Source organism: Stenella coeruleoalba (assembly GCF_951394435.1).
Source record: "Stenella coeruleoalba genome assembly, chromosome: 2".
Classification (NCBI taxonomy): domain Eukaryota; kingdom Metazoa; phylum Chordata; class Mammalia; order Artiodactyla; family Delphinidae; genus Stenella; species Stenella coeruleoalba.
In genome coordinates, this window is record NC_137147.1 from 26,809,254 (window position 1) to 26,837,234 (window position 27,981).

A 27,981-nucleotide genomic window follows, 5' to 3' on the forward strand; every position below is an offset into this window, starting at 1 on the left:
GGAAGTCATTTGTCTTTCATCATGAAGGTGAAAAACAAGGTCCTTGGCTTAATTATTCTCCACCAACGCGGTTCTGTTTAATCTGTACGCAGAGTGTGCAGCTGAAATACAGATTTCGGCCAATTTCCTTCAGGCACGAGGCACAGACAACAAATCGCTAAGCAGAATGGCGAACTCTACTTCAAGGGAACAGAACGCCAGCTGATAAGAATCCCACTCAGATGACAATGGTCAAAGGAACGCACGACCAGAGGTGCCTGGCCTGGAGGATGGAGGGGTGATTTTCACCATGCGTGACTTATGCAATGAAATGGATGCAGCTAAAGTTCATAGAGGGGGGAAGGAGGGGTTTCACAGCACCCAGACAGATGAGGGGGGCAGAGAGCAGCCCCCTGCCCCAGTTTTCAGACCAGAGCTGCTGAGACTCTGGGCCAGATTCAGCAAACGAAGGTTCCTTTGGCATCCGAACAGTTTATCCGATTCTCCCTCTTCTAAAACAATAAAGGAGCTGGCCTATCGACAAGCTCGGCTGCTTAATTAATTGGAAAGTCCCTTTGGGTGTGAATGCTGGCAGCAGGAGCATCTCAAGACCTGGAAATAACTGGTTTGGAAATGCTAAGGTGTTTGCAGACTCAGAGAGCAACCCTGCCTAACACAGATTCAGGTACCACATGATGGCATGCGGGTTGCTCCAGGAAGCTTGAGACAGGTTTGGAGAAAAATGTGGCTTTAGACCCTAGTAGCCATTCTCAGAGAGAATCATTGCCAGTCAGAGCTGGAAGGGACGCTGAGTTCTGAGAGCATCAGAACCCACTGGAGGGCTTATGACATCACACATTTGGGGGGCTCTACCCTCTAGAGAGTCTGCTTTAGTAGGTTTAGGGTGAGACTCAAGAGTCTGTGCTCCTCACATGTTCCCAGATGCCAGCTGGTCTGTGCACCCGACTTTGAATAGGGCTGATGTAAACCAGTGGACTTCAGATCGGTTTCAGCAGAAGTCTCTTCTCCAAAGGATACTGTAATATACTAAATAGATAAAGGTGGCATTTTATTAAGGGGCTCAAATTGTATCATATGCTTATTAGAGTCATTCAGTGAGAACATTAGGATGTGGTTGATGCCGAATCTTTAACTCAGAGGTTATGAGGGACAGTTGCAGGTTTCTGACAGCTTCAAGATCCAGATTATTCCTGTCATGTTTTCCCTGCACACACAGATCAGTAGTTACAAACGGTGTTTATGTGTATATATGTGTATACATATATACACACACACACACATATGTAAATAATTTTTTTTCAGTTTGCCTTGCACTTTCAGGATGCTCATCAGTAAAGAGAAGTAGCAGAAAGAGCTCTGTTCTGAAATCTATGCAAAACAGATTAACCTGGCACCAGACGTCACCTTGGCAGTGCTCTCCAAAGTGTTAGATTTGATAACTAATAGGTATGAGCATGGGTGTGGATCTTGCTTTTTCTAAAAAACAGATTAGATAAAATTATGCCTTAAAAATGAGACCCTGGAGGCTTCCCTGGTGGTGCAGTGGTTAAGAATCCACCTGCCAGTGCAGGGGACATGGGTTTGAGCCCTAGTCCGGGAAGGATCCCACATGCCGCGGAACAACTAAGCCTGTGCGTCACAACTACTGAGCCTGCTCTCTAGAGCCTGTGAGCCCCAACTACTGAGCCCATGTGCCACAACTACTGAAGCCCACGCGCCTACAGCCCGTGCTCCACAACAAGAGACGCCATCGCAATGAGAAGTCTGCGCACCGCAACGAAGAGTAGCTCCCACTCGCCGCAACTAGAGAAAGTCCGCACGCAGCAACAAAGACCAAACGCAGCCAAAAATAAAATAAATAAAATAAAATAAATTTAAAAAATGAGACCATGGCAAGTTACTTAATCTCTCTGAGCCCTGGTTCCCTAACAACTAATGGTACTGAAAGCACCTACCTCACAAGGCTTTTGAACAGATCAAAGGAGATAATCTCTACAAAAGCAGTTGTCAAACCATAAAGTGCACTGCTCATGTGATCCTTCTGTCCTGAAGGCAAACGTCCTCACTCCTTCAAAGACCTGAGCTGGTTTATAAGGTACCACGGGTCTCAACCAATGGCTACAGATTAGAACCACCAGCCCGCCCCACCCAGACCAACTGAACCAGAATCTCTGGGCTGAATGTCAGTATTTTTTAAACACTCCCCAGGGGATGCTAATGAGTAACCAAGATTATTCCATATTTCCTCCCGAGCTCCACACAAAACCCTGCCAGGCTGCTCCCATTGCTTCTGGACGGCCACTAGCAACAAAAGAGAAAGAGAGAAAAAATGTCCCTAACCAGACCCTGACTTTTTCACTGCTGTTGGCCTAAAAGGGGGGCTTTAATCACCACAGCTACTAATTCTGGAGCACCGATACATGCTGGGTGATTTACATACGTTATCACTTTTAATCCTCCCTGTACCTGGGTGAGCTAGATATGATTCTTGCCCATTTTTACAATAGCTTTATTGAGATAAAATTCACACATACTGTACAATTCACCCACTAAAACTATACAAATTCAACAGCTTTAAGTATATTCACAAAGTTGTGCGACCATCACCACGATCAATTCTAGAGCATTTTCATCACCCCCCCCCCAAAGAAACGCCATACCCTTTAGCCATCACCCCTGACTCCTCCCATCTCCCCCAGCCCTGGGCACCAGGAGACTGGTTCTCCTTCTTGTCTCTATAGATTTGCCTATTCTGGACATTTCATATCAATGGAATCATACAATATGTGGTCTTTTGTGACTGGCTTCTTTCTTTTTTTTTGGCTGCGTTGGGTCTTCGTTGCTGCATGCAGGCTTTCTCGAGTTGTGGCGAGCAGGGGCTACTCTTCGTTGCGGTGCGCAGGCTTCTCATCGCGGTGGCTTCTCTTGTTGCGGAGCACGGGCTCTAGGCGTGCGGGCTTCAGCAGTTGTGGCGTGTGAGCTCAGCAGCTGTGGGTCGTGGGCTCTAGAGCACAGGCTCAGCAGTTGTGGCACAGGGGCTTGGCTGCTCCGTGGCATGTGGGGTCTTCCCGGACCAGGGCTTGAACCCACGTCCCCTGAATTGGCAGGTGGATTCTTAACCACTGCGCCACCAGGGAAGTCCCATGACTGGCTTCTCTGACTTCATGTTTTCAAGGTTCACCATGTTGTAGCACGTACTTTATTCCCTTTTATGGCCAAATGATATTCCATTGTATGGATATAGCATGTTTTATTTATCCATTCATCAACTGAGGGACATTTGGGTTGTTTCCACTTTTGAGATATTATGAACATTCCTGAACAACTTTCTGTGTGGACATATGTTTTAATTTCTCTTGGTCATATATACCTAGGAGTGGAATTGCTGGGTCATATGGTAACGCTATGTTTAGCCTTCTGAGGAACTGCCCGATTGTTTTCCATAGTGTCTGCACCATTTTACATTCCCAACAGCAGTCTATGAGGATTACAACTTCTTTACATCCTTTACTGATACTTGTTATTATCTGTCCTTTTTGTTATAGCCATCCTAGTGGATGTGAAGTGGTATCTCACCGTGGTTTTGATTTGCATTTCTTTTATAGCTAATGACGTTGAGCATCTTTTTATGTGCTTATACTTCTTTGGAGAAACGTGCATTGAGATACTCTGCCCACTTTTTAATTGGGCTATTTGTCTTTTTATTAGAGTTGTAATAGTTCTTTATATATTCTAGATACAAGTCCTTTATCAGATCTATAATTTGAGAAAATTCTCATTCTGGGGATTGTCTTTTCACTTTTTGTCCTTTGAAGCACAACAGTTTTTAATTTTGAGGATGCCCAATTTATTTTTTGTTGCTTGTGCTTTTGGTGTCATATCTGATCCAAGGTCACAAATATTTGTGGCTTTTTCTTCCAAGAATTTTGTGGTTTTAGCTCTTACAGTAGGTCTTTGATCCAACTTGAGCTAATTTTTATATATGTTTGGAGTTAGGGAGGAAGCTGAAGCTCAAATGTCTAGTAACCTCCAGAGCCAGACTGTTCCGATCAGCAGTCCTGCCTGGCTACATGGCTTCCAAAGAGCCCCGGTTCTGTACTGGTGGTGGCTCGTGGTAGAGGCAGGGAGGAGGGCCACGGAAGCAAGCCGTGGAGGAGCTTGTCACCCAAGACAGGCACAGGCAGTGTACTCAGTAAAGGGGGACCCTGCGGCCAAAAAGCAGAGCACAGTCAACGAGCCCCACAGAGGGCAGGACATGTGTGGGCTCACGGGGTCGCTAAACCCAGAGGTGACCCATCGACCTCACTCCAGGGATCTCTGCAGCCTACCCGAATCTGCCCCAGTGTCCTTCTAGGTCTCCGAGCTCCAAGCTCAAGTGAAGTTGTCTTATGTCTTTTGGGCACAGTTGAAGGGAAAGAGATTTGGCTGGCTCCAGAGTCGTTCAGCCAGAGAAGGACCCGGGAGCGGACTCAGTTTCCCAACTCTGAGTCCATATTACCAGTGGGTCTGGGGACACCAACGTAAGATGACCAGCATTGATAGAAGAGGCCACTTCATAGGGCTGCTAAAAAAACTAAGGATTCATGAGAATTCTGAACACCACAGGAAACAAGATAAGGGGTCACACAGGGCAGCTTAGTGGAAATCACAGGGCTGAAGGGCCTTTTCGTTCACAGTTGGTGATGGTAACTACAACTGTGGCTGCATGTAAACTATCAGTACATAAACAGAAACAGGAAGGTCCGCCTGCCTCCCTGAAACCCAGTCACGGGCACAAGGCATTGGAAAGACAAGTGCTGTCAGAATTTGTAGCGTGATTCACTGCAAGTGGACTCAGTCCCTAGTAGAGGTGATCTACAGGTGTAATGCACTGTAGTCGAGGTTATCTTCACACACAGTAAACTTCACAATGAAATTCTATGAGCATCAGTTTCCCCCTTTTGCAAATGAGGAAACTGTGCTCAAAAAAGACCAGCTGACTTGTCCAAGGCCATACAGAGAGTGGGAGATGGAGCTGGATTTTGAAGCCAGAAGCTTGAATCCAAGCCTAGAGCTCTTCCCAGGCCCAAGAAGCAGCCCGTCTGGTTAGAAAGCCAGGACGGTGCCCCACTCCCACGACACCTGGACACCTCCAAACACTCAGGCCACCCACCACATCCAAGGGCAAAATACCTCAAGCAAATGAAAGCCCAAGGAACAGTTTTTGAATCAATTAAAAAACTAACTTGCCTGGGCTTCCATGGTGGCGCAGTGGTTGGGAGTCCGCCTGCCGATGCAGGGGACATGGGTTCCTGCCCCGGTCCGGGAAGATCCTACGTGCCACGGAGCAGCTAGGCCCGTGAGCCATGGCCGCTGAGCCTGCGCGTCCGGAGCCTGTGCTCCGCAACGGGAGAGGCCACAACAGTGAGAGGCCCGCGTACCGCAAAAAAAAAAAACCACTAACTTGCCTGATCCACACATATGAAAAGTAATCACAATCATGTCTTACATTTGTTGTGTATCTTATTAAGTGCCAGGCGTATGTAAAGCCCTTCTTTACCTGCATTAGTTCACTTAATTATCACAGCAGCACTAGAAGGTAGGTGCTATCATTATCCCCATCTTAAAACAGAGATGTAAGAAGGCAGCATGGGACTCCTTGAACTTTTCAGAAGTGTCTGGTTTCTGCTAAGAACATATAGATCCAGCCATGTCCCTACGACCACCTCTCCAAGGAACCCAGTGCTAGGACAACAGCGGGTGTGACCAACCTGTGATGTTAAATAAGAGATTTGGAACCCTCGTGAATGCTCAGGGTATGGTATCAAATAAGACTCAATACCACAGGGACCAGAGTTAAACACACGCATGGTTGCCTTTAGCTATCACTCGTTTGCCCTCAAATTACATGATTAAAGATAAAAAAAAAAAAAGCTAACAGCTTTGGAAAATGTGCTAACAAAGTGACAGAACTAAAGTGGAAATTTAGGATTTCAAAGATGAGTTGGGAGACTCTATTCCAAGAAGGGACAGATTGGATCTCTCTGCCAAGCAAGTATGAGACAGAAAAAGCGTCTGAGTCAGAGGGAAGAAGGCCAATGCTATTCCAAAGAGCCACAAATTAAAAACCAATTATGCAAGGCTTGCTAAAAAAATGTCAGTGGGCTGCCTTTATGTTTTAAATCACTAAAAACATAAGCATGCTTATGCCAACATTTACCCAGCACATCAGCTGGTTTGGGGAAACTTTATGCTCAGGCTAAACATGGATGAACATTTTGGTCTTTTTGGTGAGCAAACTCCTAGGGTGAGCACACCTTCCAAGACCACACTGTAGTTCATGGATTCGAAGTCCCACTTCTTCCAAAGGCGAAAGCCTTCTAAATGTTCTCTAGGGCCCCTGGAGAAGTTGTGAAATCCACGAACAGCTAAGTCTCCTCTCCTGTTCTCAAGAGGAGAGGAGAAGGATCTTGTCGCTACATGCAGGATGTGCTGGAGAGACAGAATCCACGATGGAATGCACACACTGATTCCTCAAGGGGACACCCTCAGAAGCCTCCCTGATAGGGATCAGAAGAGAACAAGAAGTACAAACAGATAAAGTCAGGTTCCCAAATGTAGCCAAGTACTCTCTGGGCCTACTAAAAACACAGATTCCCTGGACTCTGCCCTCTGAGATTCTGAGTTCATGGGCCCAAGGCTGGGTCTGGAAATGCGGATTCATAAGAAGTTTGCCAAGTGGTTTTGATGATCAACCAAGTTTGGGAATGGTTGGTTTGATTTTCATTGTGTCCTCTTGTCTTTGGTCTGAAGTCGCTTATGTTCAGAAACAGAAAAAGAAAGGGACAAATGCTTGGAGGTGAGAATTGGGAGATATAGAAACCAAGGGATGGAAAGTGTAAGTGACTTGCCAAGTTGACACAGCTAATTAATGTTCAAACCAACAAGCATGTGTTAAACAGTCTACAGGCCAGGCACTGTCCACCGACTGGTGGAAGTAAAAAGGAATGGAAGATGTAGTCCCCATCCTTGGGACCTAAGCACAGGACACAAACTCAAAAGCCGGCTGGTGACAATAGGCATTGTGAAACAGGCTGGGAAAGGCAACAGGAGGTGGTGGGGACTGCGGAGAAATGAGGACCACATGCCAATACAGTGAGCTCAGCTCCAGCTTCTCGTTGCATGTAAGGGTGTGGGTCTAGAGTGCCCAGATATTCTGGGTTTTTTAAAGAAGCCAAAAAGTCCACATTTCCTGGCTTTTAAATATAGCAACTCATTCAATAAAAAAAAAGAAGAAGAAAAAAAAAAACCCACACTGTGAGGGCCAAACAAGATTCATCTGTAGGCTGACTCCTGCCCGTGGAATGACAGTTTGCAATCTCTTTCTTAAAAGGTCATCCAGACTCTCTTGAACTTGAGTCCCCTCTAGAGCACTGCAGAGTGACACAGAGGGTGAGGGGTCCCATCCAGCAGGTTGTTAGGTCATTGCTTGCTCTGCGTGTGTGTATGCGTGCTTGCGCGCGCACGTGCACACACGCAAGGGCGGGGCTTCTGGCCTCCCTCCGCCACTACTGGAAATGCATTCCAGGCCCAGAGGCAGGGCATGGCCACTGCAGCCCACTCAGAGATGACCCGCCCAGGAAGGGCCGAGATCTCCAGGACAACAGAGAGTGCTTGGTGGAGGACTCCAGCTTAAGGGGCTGCAGAACAAAAAGTGGAGGAAGGAAGGAAAGCTCTGGAGAAAGCCAGAGAGCAAAGCTGTCTTGAAAAGGAGTATTGAAAAGGAAAGAAGTACAAAGAGAGAGAGAGAAGCATCGGCTCTAAAAATCCCAATATAACATGCCCAGATTCCCTAGCCAACCCTCACAACGAGCAGTCTGGCCACTTCCCATCCACTTGGTTTTCTTAGCTTTTCTTCACGACACTGACCACTACCTGGCCTTTTATATTGTATATGAATTTGCTTATTTTTGGATATCCCCACTCCACTACATAGTCCAAGAGAAGGTGGACTTTGTCGACTTTGCTTATGGTTCAGTTCCCAGTGTCTGGCCCGGTGCTTGGCACATGGTAGGTGCTTAGCATGTATCTGTTGGACAAATGGACTGCGGGGAAGCACCTCCACAAAAATAGTTTCACGTGATGTGACAACCCTATAATATTGGGTTGGCCAAAAAGTTCGTTCAGGTTTTCGTAACATCCTACGGAAAAACCCGAACGAACTTTTTGGCCAAGCCAATAAAAACATCAGCACAAAGCATTTCATCATTTACAAAACGCGTCCTTTAACTTAATTCCTCTGATTTTCTTTTACCCAACTGCTTCATGTATTTGGACATGGCCCAAGAGGCTGCTGGCCTCCATAAGGCGGACAGCCCAAGAGCCAGCTGGGACAGAGCTGCCTGCACAGCGGCTCGGCCCGTCCTCTCTCCGGGGGCCTGGGAGATGACACGGCTGCAGAACTGACGGGCTCAGCGTTAATCTGGGCGTGTCATCAAAATGATGGAGGATTCTGGGGCCAGGTTCATCCGGCTTCCCCAGCCCAATAGAGTACTGATTAGAGGCCTGGAAGTCTGGCAGGGAGCACAGGAGGCAGCATAGCATAAGGTTTAAGCTTTGGCTGAAAAGTCAGACTGCCTGGCCTCGTTTCGCAGCTGTGTGACCTTGGATGTCCCCAAGACTTGTTGACTGCATCCACAATGTGGACATAACAATAACAACAGCAATAATAATGACCTCAAAAGGGTTCTCATGCGAGTTCAACAAGATGCTGCAGAGAGCACCCAGCACTGTGCCTGGTGCACACCGCTATCCCAGCAGCACTGTCTTGCCCACGCGGGGCCCAGCTCTGCCACCTTCCAGCCGTGCGACCCCGAGTGACTTGACCTCCTCCTCCCTGGACCTCAAATTCCTCTTCTTTATTTTTTTATTTATTTTTCAATTTTTTAATTTTATTATTATTATTTTTGGCCGTGCCGCGTGGCTTGCGGGATCTCAGTTCCCTGACCAGGGATTGAACCCGGGCCACAGCAGTGAAAGAGCTGAGTCCTAACCACTGGACCACCAGGGAATTCCCAAATTCCTCTTCCTTAAAATGGGGAGAACCAGATCACCAGGATCAGGTAAGGAATACACAAGACTCTACATGTTGAGCCCTTAGCACAGGGCCTGCTACATATTAAACGTTTAATAAATGTGAGCTCGTATCTTATTATTATTCAAGAAAGTTTTACTAGTCCAAAATGCCAGTGTGAAAATCCACCAAAGGCAGTGTGCCGTATGCAAATAAATCTTCGGGACATAAGGTTCTCCAGCTGCAAGTTTCTCTCCCAACACCCTTTATCTCTCAGTTGCTCTCAGAATGAATCCCCACCCATCTTGGGTCTGACCCAGAACACCGGAGGTCGGTTCCCAGTGCAGGGCTGACCTTACTCCACGCCAGCACCCACTACGCTGCAGTCTGACAGCGACCCACTACGCTGCAGTCTGACAGCGAGGGAGGGGACATGCAAATATGCCCTAAAAATGGCTTGTTATTTTCACAGCCTGGATGGTGTGTGTTTGGGAGGACGGCACGTCACTGTCAGGTACAGGGCATATGTCACCAATTTGGGGGAGGCTGTGAAATGTAAAAATACCCAATCCAAATAAAGGCCTTTTCAAAAAAAAAGAAAGAAAGAAAGGAAGGAAGGAAGAAAGAAAGAAAGAAAGCTCCTCCGGTGCCTTTTGCAGAGCGGGGAGGTGGTAACTCAGCCCCTGCCTCCAGGCAGATCTCAGAGACCAAAGCACCGGCCCCTCATCAACCCCACAGCCTCAGTGCCCCTGCTCAGCTACTGGTTTTAAATACTATGGAATGACCCAGAAATGAATGCTTTCAAGTTCTGGGGCTGGGAAGGCAAAATAGCACAAGACCAAAGATAAGGGCTCTCCGCAAAGAACACAGAGCACTAACTAAGCCAGGAAGTGCTATCCACAGCACGCTCATTGACAAAATCAATTCAGAAGAATATAATTACCCGTCAACTCTCATCTTGTTATCAACCGTCTTTAGTGGGCATCTACAGGGCACCTAATCCAGGTGTCTCCAGAATAAATGTCTGCAGTAGGGGCCACGCGGCCCAAGGTAAACGAAGGCAGCCGGCAGCAACAAAAGCAAAACTGACAGCGTAAGCAAAATCGAGAGGAACAGGGAGGCGCCGGGCCTGTGGGAGGCTGGAGAGAGCAAAGGAGTGAAGCGGGTCCCCCGCTCCTGGCCGTGCCAGAACAGGGCACGGTGTGGCCACATCTTCCCGCTTTGTAATTAAAGATTAAAATCCAAATTTTCAAGTGAAATGTTGGTTCCAGCTTCTTTTAAAACACTGCGCAGGCCAAACAAAACACACCTGAGAGCCACATCCGGCCCGCCAACAGCCAGTGTGCCACCCCTGGCCGAGCTCCCCAGCAGCCTTCTGTGCAATTTTTATGGTACTTATGGGGAAAGGGAGGGCAGAGCAGGAATGGCATTAAAATACCCAACTCCCCCCTGCCGGTACCCAGACACCTTTCTCCACTAAGAGTCCCCCTTTCTGGGACGTCCAGCCCTGTGAGCTCCATCCTACAGGATGAGCCCCCAGCCGGGCGCACCTCTGTCTGTGAATGCTCCCTCCCCGCAGGGCGGCCCAGCACCTGCGTTCAGCTGCCTCCCCCCAGGCCTCTGGCCCAGCCGCCTCTCCAGCTCTCCAGCTCCCACCACCGGCTCCTTCTCCCTTCTGGGCGGGCAGCTACTCTGTCTGGCCTCTGAAGAAACGGCCCTGCTGGGGACCTCACTGGGGCAGGCCTTTGGACAAATCACCAGCCCTGGGGAAGTGACCGGGGGCGTTCCCAGCACTGATGCTCACCCACGCTGGGGACTTCTGCTTCTCCCCGGTCCCCAGGGAAAAGCTACTCTTCTACAAGTACGGCTCACGAGCACTGCAGCTCCAAGGGACCCGAGGAGGGCGTGCTCCACGTGTGGGTCCTCTGCAAACACCAGCTAAGGCAGATGGTGCCGGGCAACTGAGGCCAAGTCCAGCTCTGGCAGCCACTTGGGAAGGGAGCCCACACCACCCCTCCTCCAAGTTCCTGCTTTCAGCTCCAGCCTGAGGCCAAGAGCAATAGAGACAATGATGTGACTAATGATAATAACTGTTGAAGCTAACCCAATATTGGCGTTGCCTTATATACTTTTCAAAGCATGTGCACATTCCCATTATCTCCCCTGACCCCACCCCCAGCACCCCAGAGAGATGGCCAAATGTTATTACTCAATACTTTTATTAGTAATCACTCTTCCTTGCCCCTCAAAGAACCAGAGACAGGTTGGGCATCCTGCCCTAGCCCAGTGCCTCTCAAACGCTAACGTGGCCCTGAGTACCCCAGGGGAGCTTGTTAAACCGCAGATTCGGATTCCGACAGTCTGGGGTGGGGCCTGAGATCCTGCACGTCTAACAACCTCAAGATGTTACTGACATGGGTGCTACTGGTCCTCAGACCCCATGTTAAACAGCAAGGCTTAGGTCATAGGGTGAGTTTAGGGCTAGACCTAGGACACTAATCCAGGCGTCCTACCCTCCCCCCAGGATCCTGCCCTGGGGGAACAAGGCTCGCTCACCTCACTCTTCACGGGTTGGGGCCTCTTGCCCAGTTTCACCTCCAGGAAGTGCAAAGGGGCAATCATGGCCCCAATGTTGCGGATGTCGGCGTATTTCAGCTCCTCTGCAGTCAGAGCCGAGCTGGGGAGTCCGGTTAGGGGGCCGAGCCCTGGCAGAGAGCCCGCAGTCATGGAAGGGTCTGGGATCTGCCCAGGCATCATAGCAGGAGGAGCGGCAGTCCAGCCTGGAGTGGACAGGAGAAGAGCAGGACAGGCACTGTCAGCCGGGTGAGAGGTTCCATGAGGGGTTTAAGTCCCTGTGTCTCACCAGGACCCCACCCTTCTTTCACCAATGTCCCCCTAAACCCCTTCCCCACCTTAAGGTGCTCTTCCTGCCCTTAAGCCCATTCTGTTATTGAGGGAAACTTGATCAGTTAATTCACACCAAGGTTATTGTTGGCACTTAGGCAATGCTTAACCCAATCACAGGCCACACTGATTCAGCATTTGCCATGGGCTGGGCACTGCGGTAATCCTTCCATCAGTCCCATAAGACTGGGTCAGAGACCATGACACGGAGGAAGAAGCCAAGGCTTAGACAAAAGAACTCGCTCCAGACTGTACACAGTTAAAACTGGAGGAGCTGGATTTAGACTGCAACACGCTGCCTCCGAAGAGAATGGATCAGAATGGAGGCATCTCGAGCACCTTTGCACCTGTTTAAGAGGGAGCTATTTTGGGGCTGTCATGGTGCTTCCCCTCAAATCACACATCCCATTCCGCATACTTGTTAAGACACCCTGAATACGAGATGAAGCAGATCTCAGTTAACAGTGAATGTGTGTGTGAGTGTGCATCTGGCATCTATGAGGAAGAGACTGCGGCACGGGAGATGGAATTAATTAGCGTGTGCTTCCCCAGTGGAGCCCAGTACGAGAAAAGTCCTCCACGGGCTCTTCACTTTCAAAGCAAACACATATTCTAGCTCCACCAGACCCAGAAGGTTTGCAAAGGAAGGCAGATTCAGGCATGAAAGAAAGACATAAAGTAGACAGGTCAACACTAAGGGAATTCTTCTTCCTTCTTTTCACTGGGGGAAGCTCATGGGTAAGAAACTATCCCTTCAAGGCACAGATGGCAGGGAAGAAAGCTTGTCTGCTAATAAAGCCAGACTTTCTGGCCACTTACAGGGCTCCTACCTATCCATCCATCCATCCGTCCATCCAATTGTCAACCACCTACTAGGAGCCAAGCGGCACTGAGAACACTAGAGGTCAGTTGTGCACAGTGCTGGCTTCTAAACAGCCTTGTAAGTAGCATTTCAGTACAAAACTGCCTCTGGATTCTAACCCTAAGGAAAAAAAAAATCATTTCTCGGGCTTCCCTGGTGGCGCAGTGGTTAAGAATCCACCTGCCAATGCAGGAGACACGAGTTCGAGCCCTGGTCCGGGAAGATCCCACATGCCGCGGAGCAGCTAAGCCCGTGCGCCACAGCTACTGAGCTTGTGCTCTAGAGCCCGTGACCCACAACTACTAAGCCCGTGTGCCACAACTATTGAGTTCACGTGCTGCAACTACTGAAGCCCGTGAGCCTAGAGCCTGTGCTCCACAACAAGAGAAGCCACCACAGTGAGAAGCACGCGCACGGCAATGAAGAGTAGCCCCCGCTCGCCGCAACTAGAGAAAGCCCGCGTGTGGCAACGAAGACCAACGCAGTCAAAAATTTAAAAAAAAAAAAAAATCATTTCTCCCCCTTCCTGCCTCGCTGCACAGGGCTATAAAACTAAAACTTCATCTGTCTTGGAAATCCTGGGGGAGAAGCTTTGACCTATCTTTCTACCTTCACTCTCTCTTCCCATAGAAAGGGGTGCATTTGGCAAGACAGAGATGTGATGTCCGTCAGACCACTTTCAGTGAGAAAGTCACTCCCTCCACCCTCTGGAGCCACGCCTGCAATGCAGAGAGGGCTGCAGGCTGCCACGCCAGGAGGCTGCTCTGGGGCATGGTGGATGAGCTACTTGTCTCCCCGGAACTCCTCCAGGGAGAATAAGAAAGGGGCCAGTGTAAGGACTCACTCCTCTGTGGCGAAATGATGCCTGGACCCGGCCACGTGGATATTTGGCAGGCGGTGGGGGGTGGGGGTGGGGAGCGGAGGGGGGCGATTTCAGGCTACCTGAGCCAAACTGACAAAGGAAACTCATACCTTTTCCTCAGAAGAGGGGAAAAAAACCTACAAAACTCCCCCTTCTAGACCTGAACTGATGCTACAAGGAGTCAGCAACCCCAGGAAGGATGTTTAACTGAGCTAGTCAAAATGGACAGGAGATGGGAAGCTTGAAATGTCCTATGCCTGGTGTTTCATCTGGACACAAAGCCCTACCAAGGGAGAGAGGCATCACACCTCAGGTATGGAGCAAAGCAAAAATACAGTGCAAAATCCCCTCCTTGGTCAGAAGCCCCAGAACCTCCCGATACTGTAAGGACCCATTCATGTGTGGCAAAATGTGCCATGTGGCCACTTAGCGAGTGGAGGGGTGATTTCAAGGGGTGAGGCATGCACATTTCTGGCGCAGAAAGGATAATCAACAAACACTTGACGAATGAATGAACGAAGAAACGAATGATAAATTCATGGCGGAGCAAAATTCAGTGAGTAGGGTAAGGATGTGTCTCTGGAAGTTTATATGCTTGTTATCCAGCTCCAGATTATTCGTTCCCACGTAGACCCCAAGAAAAATCCTCCAGAGGCTTCTGTATGTTTCCCCGCCAGAGCCATCTCAGGAGATGGAAGCCAGACCCCACTCTGTTCCGGGAATGATAGGCTCGGCTTGCAGCTTCTGTTTATTTTCAAACAGAAGGTATAAATGAGACACTAACAAATGATCCCAAAATATAATGAATTCTCTGCTACTGTGAGAACCCCTCTGCCAGAGCGAGAACCCACTGGGAGCTGCAGCCCCATGAATTCTTACCATTCCTGCTCCCCTGTGAACCTGTCCCACTGACGAGCCTCACCCAGGGAATTAGGCACCAGGTTTTCCTCTGCAGAGGCAAAAGATCCCCCTCTCCTGCCTTTCCTCTCAAGGGTGCCCCTAACTGCTCAGATACAAACCACAAAGTCCTTAACACATGCCATTCCTAGGAGACAACCACAACAGCTGACATTCACCAGCGAGAAGTCATCCTAAAGGGCTCCGGGGGTGGGGGGCCGAAGATGGAGGAGCTAAAGCAGCTGCCTTTCATAACTGGATCCCCATTAACTGGAAGGAGCTGACTGATGAGCCAAGGCTGAAAGGCAACTTGGGTGCTTCGAAAAATAAAACAATTTGATGTGATTTAGGAATCTATAAAAGGCGGGGGGGGGGGGCGGGTGGCAGGGAACCAATAACAGCCAGGAGGAATTTACCCACTTCAAGGAAGACAGAGGAAAGATGACAAGATGTGAAATCATCTCCCACACTGGTTGTTCCATACAGAAGTAATTTAGTGGGAGAAAGAGAAGTACACACAACATAAGGAAGATAAACACCCTCCACGTCTCCATTAGTAACTGGGATGCACAAATAAAGAGCAAACACTATACACTGGCAGAAGACCCATATCGGCAAATAGTGCCTGTGCTTCAAAAGACAGGCCTAGAATCCAAAAAGACTTTGGCACCCCAATGTTCACTGCAGCACTATTACCATAGCCAGGTCATGCAAGCAACCTAAATGCCCACAACAGACGAATGGATAAAGCAGATGTGGTACATATATACAATGGAATATTACTCAGCCATAAAAAGGAATGAAACTGGATCATTTGTAGAGACGTGGATGGACCTAGAGACTGTCACACAGAGTGAAGAAAGTCAGAAAGAGAAAAATTTCGTATATTAACGCATATATGTGGAATCTAGAAAAATGGTACAGGTGAACCGGTTTGCAAGGCAGAAATAGAGACACAGATGTAGAGAACAAACGAATGGACACCAAGGGGGGAAAGCGGGGAGGGGGGTGGTGGTGGGATGATTTGGGAGATTGGGATTGACATATATACACTAATATGTATAAAATAGGTAACTAATAAGAACCTGCCGTATAAAAATTAATTTAGGGCTTCCCTGGTGGCGCAGTGGTTGAGAGTCCACCTGCCGATGCAGGGGACGCGGGTTCGTGTCCCGGTCCAGGAAGATCCCATATGCCGCGGAGCGGCTGGGCCCGTGAGCCATGGCCACTGAGCCTGCACGTCCGGAGCCTGTGCTCCGCAACGGGAGAGGCCACAACAGTGAGAAGCCCGTGTACCTCAAAAAATAAATAAATAAATAAATAAATATAAATAATAAATTCAAAAAAAGACTGGCAATTCAGGACACTGACCAGGAACAACTTGGAAAACAGCCGATGAAGAAAAACTGGGTAATGCACAGATCAAAGATGAGACTGACAAGCAAGGCATGAATAAGACAGAAAGCATTCTGGAGGTCACAAGTGGACCCTAAGCTGCTGCTGAGACTAAGATTCGGGGTGGTTTGATGCAGCTTCCTGAGAGGCAGCTTGAAAGAAACAGGGACCAGGTGGATCCGAGGGAAAAGAACCTAAAGAAAAAATCTGATATCTGTATCTCCCTATCCGGACTTCCTCAGGGACTTGTAGGCACACGATTTGGGATGCTGCCTTGTACAAGTAGAAAAAAAAGTCACAAAACACTTCAAGTCCAGAAAATGGGCCCTGTTGGGAGATATTAAGATGAAGTCATTTCAGCCAAAAGAATGAAGAGATAACTTAAAAACTTAAGTTTTTCCATCTTATTTTCTTCTCTTGTTTACTGTATGTAAATCTAAGATATTATCATATTCTTCAATGGGAGTATCTATAAATAAACAATAGTCTTGCTTTGACGTGTCAAAATCGTAAAAGGCTACTCATATTAGAAAGTGCCCAGTAATTGGCATCTTCATCTAGAATGGCAAAGATAGGTTTTCTTTTTTAAAGACAGATCAAGAGAAAGTTAGGATCTGCATCATGAACTTTCTGTCCGTCCATAGGAAAAAAAGTTTAAGGAAGGCTCTAAAATCCCTGGGTCTCTTTGAGAAGGTTTGCTCCCCTCCAGGCAAACAGCTGGCCTGGGCTGGCATCAGGAGGCAGGAATGGGTGTGCAAATGAGTGCAGATAGCCTAAGGCTGCAAGGCTTGGTGCTACAAGAAAGTGGAGGTGAGTGAGGGCAGGTCAAGGAGCAAGGGAGTTCATAGGGTCAGGCCCCAGGAGCACTAGTGGGGTTGGAAGTCAAGAGCAAGTAACTGGCAACTGAAATCAACGGGTGGGAGGTCTTGGGAGCTGGAACCTGGGAAGATTCCCAGGAGAAAGATGTGAAGGGCAGCAGTCCATGGCAGGGGCCGGGGGGCAGAGAGGGCAGAAAGGTGCCAGACCAGTCATCACAGAGCATAGTACTAACTATCATGAATCTTGGAGAATTAAACACCAAATCTGTTCTTGGAGCGAAGGAATCACCTGGGATGACCTCTCTCCTGGAATCTGAAATGATGCAGGTCACCCAGCTTCCAAAAGACAAGGAGATCCAGGAGGCAGGGAGCAAAAGGATGGTGAAAGCTCCGAGATGGAGAAAAGGGCAAGCAGCAAAAGACCATCTCCGATGGCTGGCTCAGCTCTGCAGGCAGGAGAGTGAGGCAGGTTAAAGTGGAAACTCCAGAGCCAGATCATCTGGGTGTGAATCCTAGCTCTGCCCCTACTAGCTGTGTGACCTTGGGCAAGTTCCCGAGACTCTCTGTGCCTCACTTTCCTCAGCTGCAAAATGGGACTAATAACATTATTTGCCCTGTAAGGCTAAAAAGAAGATTAAATTCGTTAATACTTGGAAAGCACCTGGAGCAGCACCTGCACTTGGTGAGTGTGAAGTCAGCGTAGCTTCAAGGGCCTTCCTTCCTGGAGCAACACTAGTGCTTGATGACCCCTCCAGGTCCCTTCTGCACAGTTCCCAGTTCCCATCTAACACCGGTCTCCCGTTCCTATGGCCATGAGGAGGATCCCCGGAGGATTCTCTGGAGATCCAGCCCAGAGAATTCTCTGCTCTCCCACTTTCCAACTCTAAATCTCAAGGAGGCAGGACCATCCTGCATCCACGCAGTTATTGCAGAAGAGAAACAACAGGTGGCAGATCAGGGCTGGGTACAAAGGTGCAGAAATGAGACCCAGCACCTGCCCTCTGCCTCAGTTTCTCCTAAGTCCTCCTCCATCTCACAGGCCAGAAGACAACTGCACAGATCACTGGCAACAGGGCACTCCCAGCTGGCTGGGTTTCCACGCCCGCCTCCAGGAGCAGAGCGCCAGCATCTCCTGTGTCCTTCAATCCACTGTAACCCTGCACTGCTTAGAAGGAGTCACTCCTCAGATCTTCATAAGAGAATGCGATGTGGTGGGTGTCAGGAGAAGCCATGACACAACCTGATCCCTGCATAGCCATTCCAGCCATAGAAGAAACTGGAACCTCTCCCCAAGAAATGTTCTTTCCTGGAGACCAGGGAAATGCTTTTGACAAGCCCTGCCTGTAAACACAGCGTTCTCCCCTGCCTAATGTAGGTGCTCAATAAAAACACAGTAAGTCATTTCTGCCAGGATCCTTATCCTGAGCAGCGAGAATACGCTGGGAAAGAACTGCCAGCAGGCCAGACTTCTAGACTCTCTTCCCACCTCACCCCATCTCTGTTCCTTGGTGCCAGGAGTTCATAGCATCATACATAATACAGACACACACACAGAATGTGACCGATCCTTTGGCCCTTTTTAAAAAATACGCCATTGGCCAGTTAAAGCTTTGGAAATGGAGCTCCACAAATGGAATCCCAAAGGCTGCAGCAAGAAAACAGACTGAAAAAAACCCAGAATGGTGGGCTCTGGCCGGGCCCCCTGCAGCGATTAGTGTAAAGAAACACAGGCTGAAAATTCGAACCGGGGGTCGCTAACGCGTTTGTCTCCGCTAAGCTTTGGGAGGCCAAACCATACACCCACGCACAAGAGCAAGCGTGCACACACACGTATGTGCACACACACACAGGCACACGGAGCTTGGCAGCCTGTAAGTTCCAGAGCTGGTAACACAAGCCACAGAACCGACTGCCAAGACAAGCAACAGATTGAGCCAGGCCCAGTTTCATTGGCCACCATACACTGCATATGGCCCAGGACGCAGCCAAAACAGTGTTCTCACCCTCCTCAAAGGCATAGGAGACCCTCTGTTTTCAAACACACCTCCACAGAGCCTTAATTAAAGGAAAATGGAAAAATAATGTGCCCGCTGCTCTCCCCCTGCCTATATAGGGTATGCACACACACATACCCATATACACTCACTCTATTTTTCCCTTCCTCCCATTTCGGTTTCCAACATAATTCATTCACATGGAAAAAAAGCAAACTGCATCCTGCAGCAGAAAAGCAGAAAAGAATGTAGCTTGCCCTCAGCCCTGGCTCTGATCGCTCAAGTTGAGCTGGGGTTGAATGAATACAGAGCAGGCCAACCTAGAGTCTGCACTGGCCCCTTTCTTCCAGAACAGAGCTGGAAACAGAGACACTTGTGCGAGGGACAGTCGCAACACCAGCAGCCCCATGACAAACAAGGCCTGGAGAGCCTAGCCCTTCTCAGCCTTCTGCCGAGTTTTCTGCAGGTTGGAAAAGATGCCCACACATCCTGCAAACAGGTGGTAGCTGCAAAAGCCAGGTGGCGAGTGAGTGGAGAGATCCTTGTCCAGATTCCTCCTTAGGGGACACTGTTACCAGTTATCAACACATCTCCTTGGAGGTGGCTGCAGCCCACCCAGGAGAAAAGTCAGAAGCCTCCACATCCATGCCTTCCAGCTGCCCTTCAGATCTCACAGCGCCCAGCTCTTCAGGAAAATTCTGGAGCTGCCTGCAACTCTGAACCAAAGCCAAAGTAGAAGGGAAACAGTAGAGTCTTTGAGAAATCCGTCCTCCCTGTTTTAAACAAGGCAAAACCTTAACCAGCCAGAGGCACGAGAATAGATCTTGCTTCTCTTCCCTGGTCGTCAGGTTTATATAAAATCAGAGCCCTGCTCACACCTGATACCTAGTTAAACTCTCTCCTAGAAACCTGCAACGGAAGATAAGGCGTCCATCCAAACTGCAGCCAGATTGGCTGGAAAGATGAAAACAGTGGGAGGTGTTTTAAAAAACCCTCAGGGAAGGGAGGTTGGGGGGAAGGGAGATAACATGTGAACACAGTTCACTGCAAGGCCTTAAAGGACAAGCAGGCACCCAAGCATGGTTCAAAGCTTCAGTTTCTCACAGTTCCTCAAACTAAGACCCTGAGGAGTCCACGAAGATTTGAACCTGGGAACACACACCCACACAGTCTGCAAGCCCTTTTTAGAGAGGCAGACCTGAGCCCAGCTGCCCTGAGCACATGTGGTCAGGCCACAGCCCAATGCCCTGGATCGGGGGGAGGTGGGGTGGGAGAGGCCCAGTGCAAGGGTCAGGCAATTTTGCTACGGGAGCTGACCCGAGGGGTCAGTTGAGCTCCTCTTTTACCAGCCTCTCCATCTCCAACCGCAGGGATGGCCCATCTATCCCTGCAGAGGTGCGGAGGCCTCCCTGTCCCCCCTACCCCACCACTGACCCAGGCAAAACCGGGTCTGCAACCGCAGGGTCAGGGGTCCACAGCCGCTCAGGCTCCTTTTGGTTGGGGGGGGGGGCAGAAGACAGCCGTCTGGGCTCGTTACCTAGAGGAGCCGGCTGGCCTCCTTATGTAACCTGGCTTGAGAGCTGGGGGAGACCAAAGGGGACCCAGCCACCCCGAGACCCCCTCCCAGAAGGGGAATCCCGGAGCAATGGCCCTGAGAGAAGCCCTCTTCATTGTATGGAGAGCCCCAGCCCTTCTCAGTGCCTTCCTCCAGGTCCTCAGGGGGCCGGTCTTCCTCCCTGCGACGGGGTTGGGGCGGGCAAGACTTGCCAGCAGGTCCCTGTCATCCCTCCACCACCAGCACCCTGCACTTCCCTGGCCTTTCACCCTCCATCTCCACCCCGCGGCTCATCTCCCCGGGCAGTTTTCTCCGCCACTCACCCGCCTTCCCCGCGGCGCAAGGAGAGCACCTCCCTGCAAACGGACGGGGGAGGAGAGCACGGGAGGGAGATGGAGAGAGAGCCTCGGCTGCCCCGGGAGCGGACGGAGCCTCCCGTCCCAGGGTGGGAACCAAAGGGAAGCCACCGGCTCGCGGACCCTTGGCGGGAGGGGCCCGGACTGCAGCATCCCCCTCCGGGGCAGCGCGGAGTCCCGGAGCTGCGGGAGCCTCCCCGCGGGGCTCGGGTTTCGGGGCCCGGCGCTCTCCGCCCGCGCGGGGGCGGCAGTCCCAGGTGCCCGCGGCCAGCGCGCCCCACCCAGCCCGGCCCGGCGCCCCCAGCGCGTGCCCTCGCACCCACCGAGCAGAAGCCGAGGGCGGAGGCTGCGCCCCCGGGACCGGGACCCGGCTGCAGGCGCCGTGCCCGCTCAGCGCCGCTGCCGCCCGGCCGCGAAGCTCCGCCCGGTGCCCAGGCCCGTCCCGGCCCGGGAGCCGCCGCGGCGCCAGCCCCGCCGCCGCTGCAGCGTCCGCCGCCGCCAGCGCCCCCCCGTCGCGGCCGCCGAGCGTCCCTCCCGCAGGCTGTGGCGGGCGGCGGGACGGGTTGCATCAGCCCCGGCTATATAGCGGCCCCTGGGCGGCGGGGAGGGGTCGGGAATGCGGAACCGGCCGAGCTGCCAGCTCCAGACGTCAGAGGGGGACGGAGAGGAAGGGAAGGAGGGGACAGGGGAGGAGGGGGGTGTGGATCCGGCGTTTCACACCCACTGACCTTCACCTCCCCCGCCGCATTTCGCGCCCTCCTCCCGCGGCTCCTCGCGGTCCGCTCCCCGCGGGGACGGCCCCGGCCCCGCAGCAGCGGCCCTGACTCCATCGCGGCCCCCGGCTCTCCCAGCCGGCGGTGCAGGAGCGCGCGAGGAAGCAGGACGCGGCGGGCGGTTATGTAAGAGCATCCCCAGCGCACAGCCGCCCGGCTTCCACCCCGAGACACAGCTCGGGCCGAAAGCAATGAGAAGGTGGCGGCCGGACAAGTCAAAAGGCCCTGGAAGCAGACGTAGCCTGTGTTGAACCATCTTCCTCAGTCCTTAGCTCTTTTTTCCCAAACCGAGAGAGAGAGAGAGAGAGAGAGAGAGAGAGAGAGAGAGAGAGAGAGAGGATTTGAACACATTTTCATCCTTGGACACTTAAGCACTGAGTGAGGAAGTGATCTCGCAAGCCTGTTTCGTTTTTCTGGGCAGAAGGATGGGCAGAGGATCAAGGCGTTTGGGTGCCTCTACCCCCGCCTACTAGCCCACCTGGCCACCACAGCCGCCCTTCAGCCCTGGGGTGGTTCACTGCAAGAGACCTGCCCTCCTTGGACTGCAGCCTGAGCCCCCCACCCCTTTCCCTTTCCCCATGGCTTGCACAGTTTGACCCCTGGGCTTTTTATCACACTCCAGCAGGCTTCTCCTTTCCGCTCACGGACGCGCGGGCGGACACCCGTGTGAGCACCCGCCGCCCTCAGCCCACCCCGAATGGCCTTCTTTCCCTTTACAACTTCCATTGCCAACTGAACTCCTACCTTTCATCCTCCTAAGAGTGGCAGATGGTTAAGGGTGACTCCAGAGGAAATGTGTCCTCCACGGTGCCTTCAGTATGTAAAGGCACAGAGACACCGAGCCCTCAAGCACACGTGTGGCACCTGAGACCTTGGCATTCTGGTTTGCATCTCCTTCCTCCAGACCCCCTGGTTGCTCAGCCAACCCCCTGCCTTTCTGCCTCAGCCAGCGAGGAGTGACAGTGTTTATATTCAGTGACCTTCAGCCTCCTTCTCAGAGTGATGTCAGATCATCACCCATAGAAGAAAGGAAGTGAAAGAAAAAGTTCATGCCTTCTTGGAGTGCAGATGCTCAGAGAGAAAGAAACAACCAGCCTTGAGACCGATGGAAGCAAGTGAGCAGAGCCCAGTGAGCAGGTCTCTTCAATTTGAGGACAGTGAGCTCCTTTTCTTATTCCCAGTGCAGGGAAATCTTTCTGCATCAGAGGACTGGTCTTATGGAGGGAAAGACAGAGCAGGTCCCAATGACATCGACTGACCATTTTCACCTTCACTGTCAGCTCTCTCCCGTGAAGCATTGAAGTTAGCAAATAAAAAGAGAGTGAGGTCCTAAGAGAAGGTACAGTAGGAAATGAGTAGTAATTTGACAGTCTTGTGGAAGAACATGACTCTCAGCCCCAGAAAGGCCAACTACACCTCTACTACGGCAGAAACATCAAACCTGGGTACTGTGAAACCGCCTTACAGTGTTTCCCCCATGAGCCTGAGGTTTGGACGTTTATATGGAAGAAAACACTGAATGGGGGCAATGTTACTTTGCGTCTTCGTCTGGAACTTTGGAAAAACTACACTGGTCTATGTGTAGGGACGGATAATTAGTGTGCGTGGTTAGAGCAATCCTTTCCAGGGCTGCCTTTGGACGTGGTTAGGCCACCGGCAGGCTGACTGGGCCTTTGCTTCACTCACAAATTAAATATACTACAGGGGGTGCACCGAGGGGTAACCTGGAGGTCTTTAGCCCCTTCAATCTCCCTATAATATCCGTTAGGTCTCCTCCATTATTTGATATGGATGCTTTTTAACTTTATATAAAATGCTATGTAAACACAGCTTCAAGACCTACAGCCACATTGCCCCCTACTAGGCCTCTCTACGTAGTTATTGCCCCTGGAAGTGGCTGGAGAGAGAGACCATAAATTGGCCCATTTATGTTGACATTGGTCTGCTTCTCCCTGCCTTGCTGGTTGGAGCTGATCTACCACTGGCTCTTAGAGATGGATGAGTGACCCAGCCTAAGGCAGTTTAAATTTAGGTTTCCTATTGCTTGCAACTAAAGAAGTCCCAATTAATACATCCAGCCCTGGCCAATGGGCTGCCTCAGAGATTGCCATATGTCCAAGTGAGTCTGATGACACCAGGAGTTTTGTGGATCTGCTAGGAAGAGAAGCGGACAGAAGCTGGACCTGAAAATGCCTGAAGCTACCACGTGGAAAGGGTCTACTGAGAGTGAAGCTAATGCAAAGAAGAGTAGAGAAGAGTATAGCCCAGCAACAGAGGGGAAGACAGATCAAGTTCAGATGTCGTTGTCTGCGTTCCTGAATCCAGACATGCCTGACATCATCCCTACCTCTGGAGTTTTTAGTTATAGGAAACTATATTATAATTTATATAATATAATATAATTTCTATATTACAGAAATTATATCTTACCTAAGGCAGTTTGAATTTAGGTTTCCTATTACTTGCAACTAGAAAAGTCCTGATTAATACACTGGGTTTTGTGTCTCTGACTTATTTAGATATTGCCTTTTAAAGCTTAATGGACATTGATGAATCCCAACCTCTTTGCAAACAGGAAAAAGTGAACCAGCAAGGTAAAATAATTATTTCCCCACACCTGTTTCTCCAGTATCAATGGAGGAAGTGGTATTTCTGAGTAAACAACCAATTGACTAGTCTTTATGCTAGGATTTATGGAAACTATATTTTGTGCCTGTGAGATACACAAACTTTAAGACATGATTCCTCACCTGTCCCCATTTCCCATCTAGTTAGGAAGAATAACTTGAACACTAATAAACAGCTAGACCAAGAGTAACTAAAAGCTACTAAGTGACACCAACTATAAGCACTGTAGGAGTTCAGACAGAATTGTTGCACAATAGAAAAATCATTTGTTAATTGTTCCATTCTCTACTCAAACTGTGTAGACCCAAAATTGCAAGCTAGCAGCTGCCAGGCTGAACTTGGCTTTGATGGCCAAATTCTTTTTTTTTTTTTTAACTTGAAGATTACACACAAAAATCTAGATTTCTATTCTCTTGAAAAAAATCAGTCAGGTAACATATAATAGTCAGTTTAAGAAACAGACCCACAGACTTACAGAATGAATTTATGGCTATGGGTGTGGGGGGGAAGGGACAGTTAGGGAGTTAGGGATTGACATGCACACACTGCTATATTTACAATGGATAACCAACAAGAGCCTACTGTATAGCACAGGGAATTCTGCTCAATATTATATAACAACCGAAATGGGAAAAGAATTTGAAAAAGAATAGATACATGTATATGTATAACTGAATCACTTTGCTGTACACCTGAAATGAACACAACATTGTTAATCAACTATACTCCAATATAAAATTAAAAAGTTATTTCCTGAAAAAACAAAATCGAAAGGACTAGATTCTTCCTCCAGAAGAAAAAAAGAAAAAAAAAGTCAGTTTAGGACAGGTTATGCTGCAGTAGCAGACATCCTCCAAAACTCAGTGGCTTAACACGATAAGGGTTTATTTCTCACCCTCACAAGACAACTGTGGGTTGAGGTGACTGTTCAAGGCAGCTGTCCTGCAGGTGTTGGCTCAGTATGGTACCTCCATAGCAGCAAGTGTATCCCTGGTCAGGATGGCATGGAAAGAGAGAGAGGTAGAGAGGGCCAGGCACCAGCAGTTAAATATTTCCTCCTGGAGTAACATTTAACACTTTAGCTTACATCTCATTGGCCAAAACAAGTCACATGGCCATTTCCCTTAATTTCAAAGAGGCAGGGACGTTCAGTCCTCCTATGTACCAGGAGGAGAAGGGAACTACATATTAGTGAACAGTTAATATTTGCCACATCATGCACTCCCTAATGGCAACAATGGGCCGTAGCCCACTTGAAGCTGCCGCCTTGCATGGGACTTAAACACCCCAGTCTGACACAGTTTCCACCCAGCCTGCCAGGGCATTTACATGGCCTGCCTAGCCTCTGGGGGCATTTGATTTTGCAGCTTCTGTTATAAACAAAGCCAATCTCAATATCAGTCTTTCAGTGTCCCCGGTGATCCATGGGGTTATCACAAATTTTTCAAAAACAGGGTTTTTAAAATTTGCTAATTAAAAAAAAAAAATGCCACAGAGAATTCTTAGGTGAAGGGCAGGATGGTACCACAAAATCAAACAAGAAGTTGAGACTAGCTGTTATATAGTCTGCAAATTATGGAGACCTGTGTATGATCGTTTCTTCCTCCTACTCTTCCCTCACTCAATCAAATACCTACCAGAAGAGACCAGGAGAGATGAGACTTCCACTCTCTCCCTTAGGGTAGGAGGAGAAGACACATGGTAGTAATTTTGTGGGAGGTCTGTTTTAAAGTTTTTAAAATTTCCCATATATATGTATATATATATATTCATGACTGAAGTATTTGAGAAGAAAATTTGAGTGGGGAACAGAACTGTTTCTCTTCCAATAACCACCAATGAGACTTTTATAAAACAACGGGCAACATGTCTAAAGTTTTAATAATAAATCAGCACCCATGGAAATACAGCCATCTCTGGGGAAAGCCCAGCATCTTCTCCTTAATCTCCTAACACAATTCACTAGTTAAAATTCTGGGCCAGGTGGGGTTAGGAGAGGAGGGGTGTAGTGGAGGTATGTTGCTCTCCTCAGCATTCCTTTCTTTGGAAAACCACTTCTCTCCCTGAGGCCCTGGAAGGATGTCAATCCTGGCACCTCATCATCCCCACCCAAGTGCGGGTGTGTGGCCTCAGCTGACCAATTAAAACAGACCATTTCCAAAGCTACAGTGATTGGTTCAGGGATGGGCACATGACCCAAACAGAGCCAATCATAGTCTTCCCTGAGACTTGATATGTGAATGTTAAGGAAGAGGGGAGCTTCTTTCCTTTAAACATCAGTGTAAGGATGTAGTTTGTGGCCATTGGTGGCCATTTTTCTTATCATGTGACAAAAGCCTGACTGAGAATGGGATCAACACACAGAGGAAAAGAGAGCCAAGACACATAAAGACAGAAAAACCATGAGATCATCATTTGAGTTCCTGAACCTAACATGCCATGAGAACATGCTGAATTGGTCTTTGGACTTCATGGTGATGGAGTCAATACATCCACTTTCTCTTTCTTACTAAGGTAGTTTGAGGGTTTTCTGCCTCTTAACCACCAAAGAAGGTTGAAAAAATCATGAATAAAATGGCCCAAAGTCAAGCTTATAAAAGGTTGCTGAAATGACACTGTAGAATTTTATCTGCTTAGTATTCTTGCCCCACCCATCAAATGCCACTCAACCACCTGAGACTGAATACAGAACTACACTGAGCTGCTTTCTTACAGTTCAGGGTTTGGTTAGTCATTTAAATAATTTAGTCAGACAACCTTGTTTGAATGTTTGCTATATGCCACCTTATTTGAGGGGGCAAAGCAAAAAGAAGATATCATCTGTGCCCATAAAGATGATAGAGTAGAGGGCCAGGAAGACAGATGATATTCATTAACATGGGGAAATGAGGACTTGAGTGATCTAGGGAGATGCTGATTCATTCTGCTCCCAGAATATTATGTTTCAAAACATGTCTTGAAAACACCTGGGAGAAGATGAAAGGTCCATGTGGGGATGTCATTGCGTAAGTCATCCATATATATAGGTGCTCCCTGAAGTTGACACCAGGATTGTAGGTAGAATCACCAAATTCCTTTAGATTAAAGATGATCTTTAGATATATTAAATTTCAAATAATAGGTGATCAACAAATTTTGAGTTAATGAATGAGTAAACAGAAGCTGGCCTAGGACTCAGTCTTAGGAGACGCTGATAATTAACAAACTGGGGATATAAGAGGAGGCAAAGAATTTAGCAGACAAAGAGTATCCCAGAAGATAGCAGAAAGGAAGGCACAGACAGAAGCACAGAACCTCAGCGTCCCTCAGCTTCCCTCCCCCTTAACACATGAGTGGGCTTCCCCACTGCCATGGAAGCCAAAATGGGTTGTTGTATGGTCAAATGTAACACAGAGAAAATCTGAGATGAGTCCACTGTATTCGTTCAGATCTAGAAAGTACATTATAAACATAGGGATGTATATTCAAGAGGTCTCAAGTCATTCTTTTTTTTTTTTTTTTTGCTGTACGCGGGCCTCTCACTGCTGTGGTCTCTCCTGTTGTGGAGCACAGGCTCCGGACGCGCAGGCTCAGCGACCATGGCTCACGGGCCCAGCCGCTCTGCGGCACGTGGGATCTTCCCGGACCGGGGCACGAACCCGTGTCCCCTTCATCGGCAGGCGGACTCTCAACCACTGTGCCACCAGGGAAGCCCCTCAAGTGATTCTTAAAAGAGGGAGTTTAATCCGAAAATGTAGACATTATGCTATGAAGATGTTTCCACTTAGCACCCACAGAATGCTGCTTCTAGAGGGATTGAGGACCCTTCTCCACTCTTTCCTTTCTTCTTAATCCCTGTCCCCCCAAACCTAGAAGGTGTTACGATGGTATTGGTCGGATTCCCAG

General features: G+C 49.2%; 1 protein-coding gene across 3 annotated transcripts in view; it reads right to left on the reverse strand.

Moving 5' to 3' along the window:
* Window positions 1-22,342, reverse strand: part of JDP2 (Jun dimerization protein 2) — a 41,744-nt gene extending 19,402 nt beyond the window's left edge. Inside the window, exons 1-2 of one of the 3 annotated variants that reach the window (XM_079914015.1) lie at window positions 22,213-22,342; window positions 11,609-11,832 (exon numbers count right to left, since the gene is read on the reverse strand). In XM_079914015.1, the coding sequence (XP_079770141.1) occupies window positions 11,609-11,832; window positions 22,213-22,219 (231 nt within the window). In that variant the 5' untranslated portion in view covers window positions 22,220-22,342. Of the gene's footprint in view, window positions 1-11,608; window positions 11,833-21,018; window positions 21,156-21,423; window positions 21,700-22,212 lie in introns of those variants that run through there. The other 2 variants (XM_079914014.1, XM_079914016.1) reach the window with 2 other exon arrangements.
* Between the last annotated feature and the right edge of the window lie 5,639 nt (window positions 22,343-27,981).